Source organism: Taudactylus pleione, unplaced genomic scaffold, assembly GCF_031769625.1.
Source record: "Taudactylus pleione unplaced genomic scaffold, aTauple2 ptg000189l, whole genome shotgun sequence".
NCBI classification, from domain to species: domain Eukaryota; kingdom Metazoa; phylum Chordata; class Amphibia; order Anura; family Myobatrachidae; genus Taudactylus; species Taudactylus pleione.
The window spans coordinates 15798768-15814588 of record NW_028284591.1 but is presented as its reverse complement, the minus strand read 5'-3'; the positions used below and the strand labels follow the sequence as shown (position 1 = coordinate 15814588).

The window sequence follows — 15821 nt, the reverse complement described above, 5'->3', positions numbered from 1 at the left end:
AGGAACAGAACTGCAGGGCTGGAGATAACCGCACAGGTGACCAGAACAGGAACAGAACTGCAGGGCTGGTGATAACCGCACAGGTGAACTGAACAGGAACTGAACTGCAGGGCTAGTGATAACCGCACAGGTGACCAGAACAGGAACAGAACTGCGGCGCTGGTGATAACCGCACAGGTGACCAGAACAGGAACAGAACTGCAGAGTCAGGGATACTGGAGTGATGTTCTTCTGGCAAACTTCAGAACGCAGGACCTGGCTTAAATAGGGCGCCCTATAGGCCGAAGAAGTCAGGTGGTCTAAACTGCGGACCTAATTTATGGAAAAAACATCATTTGACCTGGCCAAGATGGCGGCTCCCATGCTGAGGCGACTCAGGAATGCTACCCACATGGCAGACTGAAGGGACTGACAACATAGAGGAATTGCGGTGACCCACTAGGTTCATGATGGCAGTGTTGCGTCAGGTACCTGAGCCTGGCAGGCCGATGTGTGACACTGTTATTTAATGTATAGTATTCATGTCAGTAGCAGATCCTTTGTTATATATGGTCATTTCATATATTCTCTTCATTTATTTCAAAAGCCATGTAAAGCCTTCACAGCTCCCTTTCCTCCGTCACATGAAGATATATTTGTTTTCTCTTAAATTCCCGTTAGATGACTTTGTAGTCCCAGTGTACAATATTTATTTGTAGTTTAAAGGTAACACATTGGTATTTGCACAGCAATGTAGATGCTATTATCTAGTTTGCTCCTAACGCATCTCTGCAAAGGCCAGTCTCCCAGATGATTATAGTTGGTATTAAACTGAGACGTCTTGCATTCAGAAGATAACCTCACGGAGGCTGAGGGCTCCCAGCTTCCAACCAAATTCATCTGCTTTTCCTGCACTGTGATTAGCAGCAGGTACTGCCGTCATTTCTGGGCTGTAAGTGGGATCATATCATAGTCAGGATGAGTAGGTGAGTTTCCTACTGTATGTGTAGCAAACCTCTATGGCTATTTAATTCTGCCTATAAGTGAACACACACACTCTCTGTCACTCTCTCTGTGTCTCTCTCTCTCTGTGTCTCTCTCTGTCTATCTCTCGCGCTCTCTCTGTGTGTGTCTCTCTTTCTGTGTGTGTGTCTCTCTCTCTCTCTCCCCACCAGGATCTGTATGACGTCTTCCGCACATAACTTTGCAGTCACATTGTATATGGACAAGGTCCTTACTCACTCACTCTGTCCTGGTAGCTTTGCCTCCTCTCATGTTAATTAAGCTCTATTTTACTGTGTAACTTTTATTAGCCCAGATCTTTAAAAACGGCCTTATAAAATCTTTACTGGAACCTCTTGATAATGAGCTGTACAATACTAAATGTCAGCGATGAAAGGTTACAGATAAAGTTATACTGTATAAGCTGTATTAGACCATCGGTGGGTGACACATAAGTCCGGGTCCTTCACTTTACTTGTTACAGAGAACCATGAGATCAGTGTGAAATTAGTATCAGACTCTCCTGCTGCAATTTCTGGCCGCATATCCTGATATATAGGAAGTTCTCCATAGGGCTGTGGTATGATATGTCAACAGAATGTTAGCATGTTCTGAATGCTGGCAGTCAATGTCGAAATGGAAGTTATGTCGACCTGTAACATGTTGACATACTGAAATGTGGATATGTTCACTATTTAACCCAAAACCTAAATTCAGCACTAAAATGCTATGCTGACCTTTTGGCAGTCGACATGCGCAATGTTGCATGTTGACATAACATCCTTGTCGATAAATATAGCTCCAGCCGATTCTATGGCACTTTATTTTATTGTGGCAAAATGCTGAGATGGAGACAGCGGAATATCGATGTGCAGGAATGAGGGTATCTAACCTGTCTTTGCTGTAAGGGCGAGAGCTTAGGGCAAGGCCACAATATAGATGCTTCATCACTATAGCAAACTCTCCCACAGGCGATGTGTAACGCTGGGATATAATACCATTCATATGATAACCAGTAGCCGTTTTTTTGGTAGTGACACAATTGGAACTTGAAGCTGTGTCTTCCCATTCTTCCCCATCCAGGATCTCACTAAGGTCCTCCTCCCAAGCAAGCTCATGAGGGTCTTGACAACTCAGACCATTGGTGCTAGGCTCATTATAAATGACAGACTTAGACCACATGACTCTAGAATGGTTATGGGACTTCTATTTAATCTACCTTTACCAGAGTTGAAAGTGCAGAAATGGTTAATGGTAAATTTATATTGAGTGTCTGAAGGGTATGCAGTCGGGAAGTCGGCGGACCTAATCCCGACAGCCGACTTCCCGACTGTCATATCCCGGCAAGGGTATAAAGACAGGCGTCGATATGCCGACATACGCCGGGAGCCCGACGCCTGGTATCCCGATCGAAGAGACGCCGAGCGCGGATAGCCGTCTTAGGTTTAGGGTTCCCGGGGGGGGAACTAGGGTTAGGCACCCCCCAGGACGTTAGGTTTAGGCTAGGGGAAGGGGGTTTAGGGTTATGCACCCCCGGGGGGAGGTTAGGGTTAGGCACCTCCCCCCCCCCGGGGGGACTTAGGCAGCAGGGAAGGGGGGGTTAGGTTTAAGCACTTAGAGGGGGGATTGGGGGGGGCTGTTAGGGTTAGGCACCCCTAAGGGAGGGTTAGGGGGTAGAATTAGGTTAGCTAATACTTACCTGAGGACGATCAGGATTTCCACTGCTGCCGGGATGACCGGTAAATCATACCGACTCCATCTGAAGGGGGGGTGTTGAATTTTTATGCAGGGTAGGTCATTAAGATTTGTAATGACATTGGTAATCCATGATGAAAACCCTAAAGGTGTACAACCCGAAAAGCCTGTGTGAGCTGTCCCAGGTGGGAATGAGAAGCTAGTGGGTGACTGTTTACAGATTCGGGTCTTACATTATGCTGGAACCATAGAAGAGGGGATACTGAGGCTTGTCGCCTCTATTGAAGGCCGGACTCCATTAGAAGTTCTATGCAATGAGCCAAATGCGCAGACAGACCATATTGTTTCAAATGGGGAATACCCACACACCCCCCCCCCCACCCCTCAATCTCTGGAGTACTTTCAGTCCGTCTTTAGGTTGTCTATTCAAAGGAATGTTGGATAAAACTAAAGACTTGAAGATTCCGCATTCCTAATGTTTGGAATAGGCAGAGGAGTATGGGGAGGACATTTACCTTAATAGCTGCACTAAGACCTATCCACTAGATGTAGGGGTTTATTTACTAAGCATCGGGGTCTGAAAACCTGGCAATTCCAATCTTGTATTAATGCCCTGAAATTTAAAAGGGCAATGCTTTTAATAGCTGTGTTTTGCTAGTAAAAGCATTGACCTTTTTTAAATTTTGGCCATAAACCCAATCAGAAGCGACAGGTTTTAGAGCCCAGGCTTAGTAAATAAACCACGTAGTGTTAGTTGAGTTCCTCTTTCCTGGAGTGGAGAAGTCGCTCATATACACCAATCAGCTGCTAACCGTCATTTTTCTAGCACAGCCTGTATTATGTCAGTTAGAAGCTGATTGGTTGGTACTTTAGGGAATTGTAGGGGATTTATTCTGAAACAGCCAGTGGAATTGTCTAGTAATTTGGACTCCTAAATATTTAATGGTCTCTAAGTGCCATTTAAATGGAAAGTAATGTTTCAAGCAGGTTCTCAACGCGGCGTCAGCGTATCAATATAGTGTCTCAGTTATTTCGGGATTCATTTTGTAACAGTTGTGAAAGTTAACTTAATTCATTTTTGTCAGAAGGTTTGAGAGGGAAGTAGTCAGATTTGACAATGGCAAAATTATATATCACAATTCTGCGCTGGTATTTTATGTGAGGTGGGCGATACCTCTTTCTATTCTGCCGCAGGTGTGTAAAGTCAGTCAAATATCTGCTATGCCCCCAAAACGGAAGCGACACACCTGCGTTTTCGGCGACACTGCCCCGTTACCTCCCCCAAACAGTCCCTGACTGTCTATCACCCTGCGGGAATATAGTCACTGCGATCGCCGACGGTAATTGACCTTAACGCATGTGCATTGCGACTCCAAAGCGTACGCACATTACTGATGATCACTCAACCGCATCGCCATTGCGTCCATCTCTGAATCGGGATCGATGTCCGGAAAATGTCACCGCAAACGGCTGCTCTATTCCCAGGCTTCCCCACTGTGATTATTGCAGCAAGAGGGTGGACGAGGAGGGCAAAGATCAGAGGGTGAGGGGACCTTTCTTCTACCATTAGACATAAGTGGAGCTATAGTTACTCCATAGCTGAAGGGGAGCCACATAGAACAACATAATACCAATTTGTTTTTATTTATTTACCATAAAGCTTTTTCAGCAGGCATCTTACTCACCACTGACGCCTATGGCACTGCCCCTAGGCACAATATGAACAAGTACCAGCCTGCTCAGCGAGTGCTGGAGCCTTATTTGGGTGACATTCTGAGAAAAGCTCTGTGGTCTTTCCCTCCCAGGGATTACCAGCCTTGATCTGAACAGTGCTGGGGGGTTCTGTACGACACCCCTTGGCTTTGGGAAGCAGAGTAAGGATAGGAGACAATACACAATCGGGACCCAGTGATCCCAGTGTAATGGGGATAGGGACGTTGCAGGGCAATGATGCACACTGGGCTGGCCCCAGCTCCCGCACATGTGACACCACAACTTCACCAAAAGGGGGCGGGGCCGGGGCTGGGACCAGGCGATTCCCTGGCAGATCTGCAGGCTACAGGCTCCTGTTCTGGGCACCTTGTGTAAACCAAATAAAAGTCTGCAAAGCTGTCACTACAGTTACTTCATGTAGAATATTTTGTAAACTAAAGCAGCTTCCTTTATATTAATGTCAAATAGTCAATTCCAGCCAGGACACTATGGACCTCATTCAGAGCTGGTCGCACAGAGCGTGTGGTCGGTCTGAATGAGGGGAGGACGTCTTGAATTTTCAAGACGTCCTCCTTTGCGGTGGTAAGGCTGTGGGTTAACACCCACAGCCTTACGACCGCCTAAGGTGATGGTCGCGATGGTCAAGACCATCGCGACCATCGGGGCTTACGACGAGACCCTAGGGTAGGGTCTCCCTTGTCGTAAGCCCTGGAGAGCTTTCTGCTCTGTCTGTCCCATGGGAACGCCCCCGTTTGGTCTGCCACCCCCCCGGCCCGCCTTCCAAACTGGGCGAGCTGTCAATCAACATCGACAGCTCGCCCCCTTTGGATCGAGACCCGCTACAACCGGCACTGTCGGTCGTAGCGGGTCTCACGCATGCGCACGACGGCGCCGACGCTGTCGTGCGCTTGCTCTGTGGGGGGCCATCGACCCGGTCCGAGCGCATCGGCGCTAACGACCGGGTCTGAATGACCCCCTATATGTGCAGAGTTTGTATGTCCTCTCCGTGTTCGTTTTGGTGCCCTCCTGGTGCTGATATCCTATTAGAAAATATATTTGTAGATAGAGTCTTGAGAGTATAAGCGCCACGTTTTCCTTAAAGCGCTGTGTAATATGTTGGCAATACAGAAATAAATGCATGGATAATAATAACAATATAATATTATTATCTGATGCATTATATACTTATAGAGCAAGTTCTATATACCCCTTTTTGGCGTTCCTTTGCTACCATAGTGTTTCTGTTACAGATCCGGCGCAGTCCGTTTTAGCGCGCCCCAAGTGATGTTCTGCAGTGGCCGCAATGTCAATTTCTTTGCTTTTAAATGGTTTATACTTTTGCCGTATTGTCCGATTTTGCGGATTTCCTGCTCCATGAAATAATCTTCCTTATTCAAAATAGTAACCGGTGTAATGGCTCTGAGGTAACAAATATGACAAGAAAATAATACTCCCCTATTTAATGGAGATTGTGATTCGGTGGTGATTCTCAAAACACATAAGAAAGGGAAACAGCAATATATAATAGTGTAACCCTGTTTTAAGCATAAAATGACGTCCAAGATAAAAACCACAATCCTATTCAGTCAAAGTGAGATTTAATAAAATGGTCAAATGCCCCCCACTCATTTGACTCACAACTTTAAAACTTGTAACTTAATGTTCTTAATCAATGTCTTTAACTTGATCACCCTCTTAGTTTATTCAGGGTTTGCCCCTATATTTCACACTCACGAATTTCTCCTTGAATTTTGGGCATATCCCAGGTTCTTTGAAGTAGGATTTTCCACCACCTTGGATTTGACATTAAAAAGTTTTTTATTTTCCAAATCACAAAAAAAAAGGTCCTACTTCCTTCAAAAATGTATTCACAAACAAGTCCTCAAACAAAGAGGAAAAAACAAACGACAAATAAAACACCACTGGGCAGAGGTAATATGGTACTGGACCGTTAGATGGTAGGGATCCCAAAAGTTGGTACACAGTACAAGTAGTCCCCTTTCCTCAGTCTGGCCCCGATTCAGAGCCGGACGCTCTGACAGAGCGCTGAATCAGGGCCGACCTTCTTGTTTTTTAGTGCGGCCTCCTGGCCGCTCGTATAGCTGTGGGTGACCACCCACAGCTATAGCGAGCGGCCAGGAAGATGGTCGCGATCGTCAAGACCATCACGACCATCGGGCTTGCAACGAGACCCTTGTGGTAGGGTCTCGTTGCCGCAAGCCCTGGAGTGCTTTCGGCTCAAACAGAGCCAAAAGCATTCCCACTGACATCACTCGTGATGTCAGTGGGGCTGGCCCCAGACGGTAGGCGCTCCCATGGGAACGCCTCCGTCTGGGCAGCCACGCCCCCGGCATGCCCACCAAAGGGGGCGCGCTGTCACTCAACATCGACAGCAAAACACCCTTTGGTATGAGACCCGGAGCGACGTTTTGTCCGTCGCTATCCGGGTCTCGCGCATGCGCACGACGGAGCCGGCTCCGTCGTGCGCATGCGCACTGGGCCACCATCGACCCGCTTGCGAGCGCTCAGCACTCGCGAGCGGGTCTGAATCAGGCACTCATTGCGATAAGAAATGTTCCAAATAAAAAATCACCAGCAGTCCCCACCTAATTTTGTGAGGTTCGGTGATACTCATTTGTATAGGCAGCATTGATTTGCGCACTAGGATATACTGTACTTGTAATCTTCCTTCTTCATCCTCTTGTCACAGAGCGAAAAGCGCAGCTCTAACTTTATGTACCTGATGGTGGAGTTCCCCTGTGTGAAGAGCGATGAGAAGGAGTATGGCATCGTGTACTACGAGAAGGTACCACAGGGTCACTCTTATTTGCATTTCAGATTTGTTGGACGTCTGGTCACTTTAAATTTGCTACCAATGATCTGTAATCGTTCTGTTTGTATAAGAGGGTGCTGTTATCGGTCCCCATGCTTTCAGGGTACCAAGATTGATCGCTTTCATCAATAGTTTACTATGTTATCGGCTAGCAGTTTTTTTTTTATCATCCAATGAATAAATTACATGGAGCTAAAAGAAAAAAAAAAATTGCCGACTTGTTACCTATATTTTCCATTTATGGAAAAACTAAACAAAATTACCATTCTAGCCAAAAAGCTAAATGAACACAGGAGATCGGGCTGCCGAACGGACACAGAACATTAGTACATCACGGGCATAGGACATTAGTATATCACATGGAGTGTGATTGACAGCCGCACCCTCACAGACCAAGTCCTCAGTAACTTGTCTCGCGTACGTGTTGTTATCCCCCGATATACAGAGAACTGATTGCTGCTCGTGTCCTCGGTGTGCTGTATTCAGCTAGTGACACGTTCCGCCGGAGAAACAAGTCTGAACGGATTGCAAGAGAGAATCCGCCACTTAGACGGCAGCAATTAACCTTGGTCGACCTTTTCCTGTTGGAAAGCATTTTTCGATCATTTATCAGGGTGAAGCATTAAACGCCGGGTAATGAGTCTGTCATGTTGTTTCACACGTATGCACAACAAATCGTCCTGAAATGTCCTGCTATGTGTTACTGTGCGAGGAGGGCGAATTTGGAGACAGCGTGATTTGCGTGGTGTACACCGGAGTCTGCCGCTGTGCGGACACTGGTACAATGAAGGGGTCTGGTTCCCATGGGCCTCGCTGCATATGGAGTACTCACTGCAGTGACACACTGCTATAGTACCTGGCTTAGAGGGGGTCTCACCACTTATGTGTCAGGGGACTTATAGGTGGGCAGATGATCTGATACTTTGCCACTTGCGGCTTCCTCATCCACAAAAGTACACGTACATTTAGTGGAAAAGAGTGAATCTGTGCGCACTATAACACAGCAGCAGGTTAAACCTTCACCACACAAAATGTATCAAACATATGTAGAAATCACATAACCTGCGCTTAGTACAATATCTGCGAGGGTTAACTCCCCTTAAATTTCTCCAATTGTCCAATATAGGACACCCGTGGTATATTGAATTCTTTAGGAGTAATCCATCTCGTAGGACAGCGGTATAGGTACCCAAAAGAAACAAAAGTAGTGCATATAGTGAAGCACAATTTAATACAACATACATAACTACAAGAAAATTATTTGTTTCTCTTTCATCCACTAGGGGACACTGGAGGTGCTTACGCTGGGGTATAGAGGCGTGGATAGCTGGAGCCGGCACTTTAAATAATTTAGAAGTGTGAAGCTCCTCCCCCTCTCTATGCCCCATCAGCCCTCAGTTTAGAAAATGTGCCTCATGGAGCTGGTCACAATCTGCTCCGGATCCAGCAGCACATATATGTTTATTATTTTCTTTTATTTAGGTTGATTTATTTTGTACACCTTTTACACTATATTAGGTACCCTTCGCCACCTCTCTAAAGGTGGGGTCCGGGTACCTGGCGCCCTGTTCTTAGTAGAACAGGAAGGAGTGCACAGCGCTTATTACAAAAGCACTGACAGCTCCTTATCGCCACAGCACAGCTCTAATAGGAAGAAGAGTGTGCTGCATGCTGTGAGAGCCTCCGGGGAGCGCAGTGAGTATTGCTGCGCATTCCCCACTCCGACCTGCACCCCCCCAGGCGCACGTCGCCTGCCGCCCGCCCGCTCGCCGCCCAGTGTGTACATAGCGCTGCTGCGCTGCTTCAGGCGGGGGCATACAAGAGAACAGCCGGATAGGCTGTAATCTGTCCCTGCTTGCCATTAAGGTCTGCAGAGGGACGGAGGGGGCGTGCATTGCGGGGCTGAACTCCAACCTGCACCCCCCCGGTGCACGTCGCCTGCCGCCCGCCCGCTCGCCGCCCAGTCTGTACATAGCGCTTCTGCGCTGCTTCAGGCGTGGGCATACAAGAATAAGCTGTAATCAGTCCCTGCTTGCTGCTAAGGGCTGCAGAGGGACGGAGGGGGTGTGAATTGCAGGGCTGAACACTCCAGGACTCAGCTGAGTCTATTCTGCACAATGAGCTCCTCCGTTAGACGGGGGCAACCATTTCAGACTGCAGACAGGCTTGATAACGCGGGGGGCGGAGCTACCCAGCGCAGTCTCTCTCACACTGCTAAGGCACAGTGCTGTTACAAACAGCGTGCCTGCCATATTTTGCAAAACTTAATGCTTGCATTCTCTCCCTCCTGAAGGCAGAGTGCAGCTGCATGGCTACAGAAGGCTGGACTCCTGCACAACCATTAGCCCTACATCCCTGGTACAGAAGGCTGTGAGAAAGTGCAGGGAGTCTAATCTGTGGGAGGGAAGTGGGGTGTATCTCCTCCTCTGTGTCCCAGACCAGCCTTATGTTTTCAGTGTGTCCTTCTGAGTGACTGTGTGTATCAATGTCAAGCAGAACAAAGGCTTCTCCAAAGCTGTTTGTCTGTTCTAAGTGTAACGGGCATGCCGCTGGATCCACGTTATGTGACGCTTGTATAACATTGGATCCATCTATGGCTGTTACTAACTCACCTCCATGGGCCGCTGACATGGTAGGAGTTATGACGGACTTAACGTCACAGTTAGCTGAGACACGCAGCTCTCAATATTGGTTATCAGTACACGCATATCTGCGTCTACTATTTTCTCCCAGGGTGGCTGGATTAAACAGATCTCTAGACACCGTGGTACAGGTTATGGGTACAGCGGTGTCTGTACCCTCCTATTCACACCATTAACTAGAGTTAGAGTCCGCCTCTCCCGGGGTGGAATCTCTAATTTTGCCAGTTAGTTATATCCTCAATTTACCTAAGGATATAATTCCTGCGTCCCAGAGTATGAATTAGTTCATGTACCCGGCTGTTTTTCCGTTGTCACAGCAGCTTTCTGTGACCTGGAAACAGCCAAATAAGTGGTTCAGAATTCCACGTCTGTTTCCGGCTAGCTATCATTTTCCATCGTCCATGTTGGAAAAATGGGAAACGTCTCTTCATGTAGATGCGTCAATCTCCCGTCTCTAAGAGAACAGCACTTCTAGTACAGGAGCTACTGTACTAAATTACTATACTGCAGTGGAAGCTCAACATAGACTTACCCTTGTTACCGCCTGGGTTAACAGGGCTGTGGTTTGCCGGGCTGACCAGTTGATACAGGTTTGGACCCAACTCCTTCCAGAGCAGAATTACGTCTACTAGAACACATACGTGTGTCTGCAGTTTACCTGGGAGAAGCCTCTAGGGACAGCCCGCAGAACCCTCTGGTTGCGCGCTTGGCAAGCAGATGCAGGATCCAAGCGTGCGGCGGAGTGTTCACCATTCATTGGTGACTTTCTTTTGGCCCGAAAATTGGACACGGGGGAGGGGTAAGTTTTCTTTCCTCCCGTCTACTGCTCCATCTCCCAGAAGATCTTACACTGGACCTTGATTTCATTTCTTTCGCCACATTCCTTTTGTGGTAGAGCCAGAGGTGCTCCCACACAAGCAAGAAGCGGCAGAGGTAGAGGTCGACCACACACTGTTGCTTGTTGACAGGGGCCTAAACCAGCTGATAAACTGGTGGCATGACTCTTCCGTTCCACCTGGGTCCCCTGCGGTGGGAGCCCGCTTGCAGAAATTTCAACAAGTTCGGAACCAGACCTCTTTAGAACCGTGGAGACTAATTTCCCTGGGGTACAAAATAGACTTCGAGTCCCCCCTCCACCTCGGTTCTTCACTATGAGTCTGCCAGTACCTGCAGACAAGAGGGTTCTATAGGAGGCAATCCAGTCTCTAATAGTATCATCTGTGTTAGGTCTGGAGCATCAACGAGGTATGGGATTTACTCAAACCTGTTTGTAGTGCCCAAACCGGATGGTTCGGTCAGACACATCTTAAACCTCAAGTCCTTGATTCTGTATTGTTTCAAAACTGGAGACTCTGCAGTTAGTCATAGCGAGCTTGGAACCAGGGGAGTTCCTACTATCCTGGATATCAAGGATGCCTTTCTCCATGTTCCCACACCAGGCCTTTCTGCGCTTCGCCATATTGAAGGATCATTATCAGTTTCGGGCATTGCCGTTCGGGTTATCCTCGGCTCCCTGCATCTTCACCAGACTCATGTCAGTCATGATCGCCCTCCTTTGGTCATCAGGAGTGAATATAACCCCTTATTTGGACGACCTGTTACTCAAGGCTCCATTGGTATCTCTTCTATCACATCATGCCTTACTGACATATCACACTCTAATCCAACACGGTTCTATAATCAACTTCAAGAAGCCGAATCTCAATACGTTCCAGAAACTACTGTTTCTGGGCATGATATTGGATACGGAATCACAGAGGATTTTTTCTTCTAACAGACAAGACCAGGGATATCCGGTTGTTAGTTCAGCTGGTCCTCAGACCAAAGAAGGTGTCAATGCTTCTTTGTCTGCGTCTCTTGGGGATGATGGTAGCTGCTTTAGAGGCACTACAGTTTGGCCGGTTCCACTCCAGGGTGTTTCAGCTCGACCTGCTAGCACAGGGATCAGGGTCCCATCTGCTTCTACATCGACAGATCCGTCTGAGTCTGGTTACCAGGGTCTATGGTCCCTTCTAGAACAGAAGTGGCCCATAAAGGTGTTGGACCTCAGAGCGATTTGCAATGCTCTGATAAAGGCAACAGAGTTTCTAAAGGCTCGTCCGGTAAGATTTCAGTCCGACACAACGGCCTTCGCTTGCATCGATCGCGCCAAGGAGGGACTCTGAGTCGCATGGCTATGCGAGAAGTAACTCGGATCCTCCGGTGGGCCGAGAACCAGTAATGCTGTCGGCGTTATTCATCCCGGGTGTGGACAACTGGGAAGCAGATTACCTAAATCGACAGGATATCCATACCGGGGAATGGAGGCTTCATCCAGGCGTGTTCAACATGCTGATATGTTGATGGGGATGTCCTCAGGTGGACCTCATGGCGTCACGATTGAATCGTCAGCTCCCAGTATAAGTGTCAAGAACTCGAGATCCATAGGAGGAAGCAGTAGATGCTCTGACAAGTCCGTGGGTCTACGACTTCGTTTACCTTTTTTCCTCCGATTCCGCTTCTTCCTCGTCTTCTAAAAAGAATGAAACAAGAGTCAGCCTCTGTAATTCTCGTGGCTCTGAACTGGCCTCGGAGAAGTTGGTTCTCGGACCTTCGGTTCCTATTGTCAGATGATCCATGGCCCCTTTCCCTGCGACCGGAGCTTGTACAGCAGGGCCCTTTCATACACCCCAACTTAGCGCAGCTGCGTTTAACGGGGTGGCTCTTGAAACCGGTATCCTAAAACGCAAAGAAATCCCAGACACTGTTATTCCCACCATGCTACGCACCAGGAAGCCAATTTCGGCTGTGATTATCATCGCATCTGGCGTGTTTATATCTCATGGTGTTCCGGTCGGGGTCTTCCGTCTAGGACTTTTCGTTTGTTCCGGTTTTGGTTTTTCCTTCAGACGGGTCTGGATTCTGGCCTTCGTCTGGGAACCTTAAAGGTGAAGGTTTTCTGCCTTTCCATTTTCTTTCAAAGAAATTGGCCCTCATTCCTGAGGTGCAGACGTTTCTTCAAGGGGTCTTACGAGTGCAGCCTCCTTTTGTACCACCAATAGCTCCCTGGGACCTAAACATAGTGCTTCTGTTTCTTCAGTCGCCCAGGTTTGAAACTTTTGGAGGAGGTTGATCTTAAGTACCTGTCTGGGAAGACGGTACTCCTCCTGGTTCTCGCTTCAGCTCGTAGAGTTTCGGAATTGGGTGCTCTGTCCTATAAGCCACCTTACCTTGTGTTTCATTCTGATAGGGCGGAACTCCGTACGGTAGCAGCTTTCCTTCACAAAGTTGTGTCGGCTTTCCATATCAATCAGCCTATTGTGGTACCATTGTTGGTGGAGGGCTCTGGTGGTTCTTCTACCTTGCATGTGGTTAGGGCTTTCCGCATCTATATTGCCAGGACAGCGTCCATCCGTAAGTCTGGGTTGCCTTTTGTCCTCTATGATGCTGTTTGGAGGGGTTGGCCAGCATCTAAGCAGACTTTGGCAGGTTGGATCCGGCAGGCTTATGTTAGTGCCGACCGTCGGCCTCCTTCGTCCATTTCGGCTCATTCCTGTGGGCGACCGGTAGAGGAGCCTTCTCGTCACAATTGTGCTGTGCGGCCACTGGGTCTTCAGTGCACACGTTTGTCAGATTTTACAAATTTGATACGTTTGCTACTTCGGCATTCCGTTTTGGCCGCCTTGTTCTGCAGGCGCCGCAGAGCGCTCCCGCCCATGGGGAAACTTTGGGAAGTCCCCAGCGTAAGCACCTCCAGTGTCCCCTAGTGGATGAAAGAGAAGATGGGATTCTGGTACCTACCGGTAAATCCTTTTCTCTGATTCCACAGGGGACACTGGATGCCCACCTCTGTGCTCTTCGCCTGCCTGTTAGGCTTGTTCCGTATGTTGTATGATTCAGTTATTGTGTGTTCTCTCCTTTTTACTCCGCTTGTTCTCCATCTCCTCTCGGTCTTCATTTTCTAAACTGAGGGCTGATGGGGCATAGAGAGGGAGGAGCTTCACACTTCTAAATTATTTAAAGTGCCGGCTCCAGCTATCCACGCCTCTATACCCCAGCGTAAGCACCCCCAGTGTCCCCTGTGGAATCAGAGAAAAGGATTTACCGGCAGGTACCAAAATCCCATTTTTAAACATTCATCCCATGGACGAGGTATGCCACAGTGGCTTAAAGGATCAGAACGCCGTTGCTATGGTGACTAAGTAAGCTTCCACCGGGCTGCTTGCGTGTAACTGAAACGAGATCATCTTAACAAGTACGGGGGTCGAATCGCGTCAGACAGTCGAGGGAGACCAGGTGGCAGCAGAGATTACTTGCATCCGGATAAACGGGAAAGAGCGCGGTGACCAGTGGCGTACCCGTGACTGACACTGATGTGTTACATTATACGCTCACTGAGGGCTGCCCGTTGACAATTCTCTCTGCTATCCGGTAATTGTGATCCTTTAAGCCACTGTGGGATACCTCGTCCATGGGATGAATGCAAACATTTTTTTTCTTGTAGTTCTATATGTTGTATTAAATTGTGCTACACTATATGCACTACTTTTGTTTCTTTTGGGTACCTATACTGGTGTCCTACGAGATGGATTACTCCTAAAGAATTCAATATACCACGGGTGTCCTATATTGGACAATTGGAGAAATTTAAAGGGAGTTAACCCTTGCAGATATTGGGCCTCACAAGTGGGTCGATGGTGTGCACTGAGCATGCGCACGACGGAGGGAGCTCCGTCGTGCGCATGCGCGAGACGCGACGAGCGAAGGACTTTCCTTCGCTCGTTGTGTCTGATCAAAGGGGGCGTGCTGTCGATGTTGATTGACAGCACGCCGGGGGCGTGCCTCCCAGACGGGGGCGTTCCCAAGGGAACGCCTACCGTCAGAAGCCGGCCCACTGACATCACTAGTGATGTCAGTGGGAGTGATTTTGGCTCTGATAGAGGCAAAATCACTTCGGGCCTTGCGGTTGAGAAACTCAACCGCAGGCTCCGGCTCGCAGTGGCGATGGTCGCGATGGTCAAGACCATCGCGACCATCAACCTGCACGCTCGTATAGGCTGTGGGTGGTGACCCACAGCTATACGAGCGTCCAGGAGGACGCTCCATTTTTATGGAGGACGGCCCTCATTCAGAGCGAGCGCTCTGCTCAGAGCGTCCGGCTCTGAATGAGGGCCATTGTCCTAAGTGCAGGTTATGTGATTTCTACATATAAAAGTACACGTACCCCCGCTCGTCTCGCATTCTCTCTTCATACCTGCCAACACTGTAAATCCATCTCCCAAGCATGACTCCCTGGTATAACTTTGGGAATCCACAGTACAGCTAGATTAATTTACCAGCAACAATTCCCAACACCGTGTAATATTCCAGTGAACATGCACAGCAATATATCATATCCTAGTTATTATTCAAATACCTTATGGGGTCACATCAGTTACACGCCATGTGCCATCGCAGTGATGCTCGGCTGCGCACATGTCAGCCGGTTACGTTAGTCACAATACTGCCGAGGTTCCTGTGGATGGGAGGCAAAATTGCAGATGCTGGCGGGTCATGGTGTGCTTTTCCTGATCGCCATGTGCGGCACATAGCCTTTAATTGAGTCACCTCCAAAATGCCCATCGGTAGCAGAGAAACGCAATGAGTTGCACCTTAGCAACAGTAATGCTCTGTAATATGCTTCACTTACGCAAAGTAACACGCCGATCTGTAAAAGTAATGTCCAATAAGATTTCCTATTAATGGTGAGTGAGACATCCTTTGATGCATTAATGGCCAGACCATAAAACTAATGCTCATGTAGATCCTCAACAGCAACAGTAACATACTATAAGATGACCGTAAGTCCCCAGTGATGTCCAGTAGGTTTCCCATTGATGGTAAAGGTATCAGGCACGTTGGCAGTAGTGGTAACAATCAGTAACAAGCAGCCATAGGTACACCCCCCCCCCCCCCCCTCCCCGCTAATGTCATTCTTC

General features: G+C 48.2%; 1 protein-coding gene across 3 annotated transcripts in view; it reads left to right on the top strand.

The window, feature by feature from the left end:
* The window catches only part of PIK3C3 (phosphatidylinositol 3-kinase catalytic subunit type 3), a 242291-nt gene that overhangs the window by 39801 nt on the left and 186669 nt on the right, over positions 1-15821 (top strand). For all 3 annotated transcript variants that reach the window (XM_088476575.1, XM_088476574.1, XM_088476573.1), the window contains one exon: positions 7100-7195. In XM_088476575.1, the coding sequence (XP_088332701.1) occupies positions 7100-7195 (96 nt within the window). The remainder of the gene's footprint in view (positions 1-7099; positions 7196-15821) is intronic.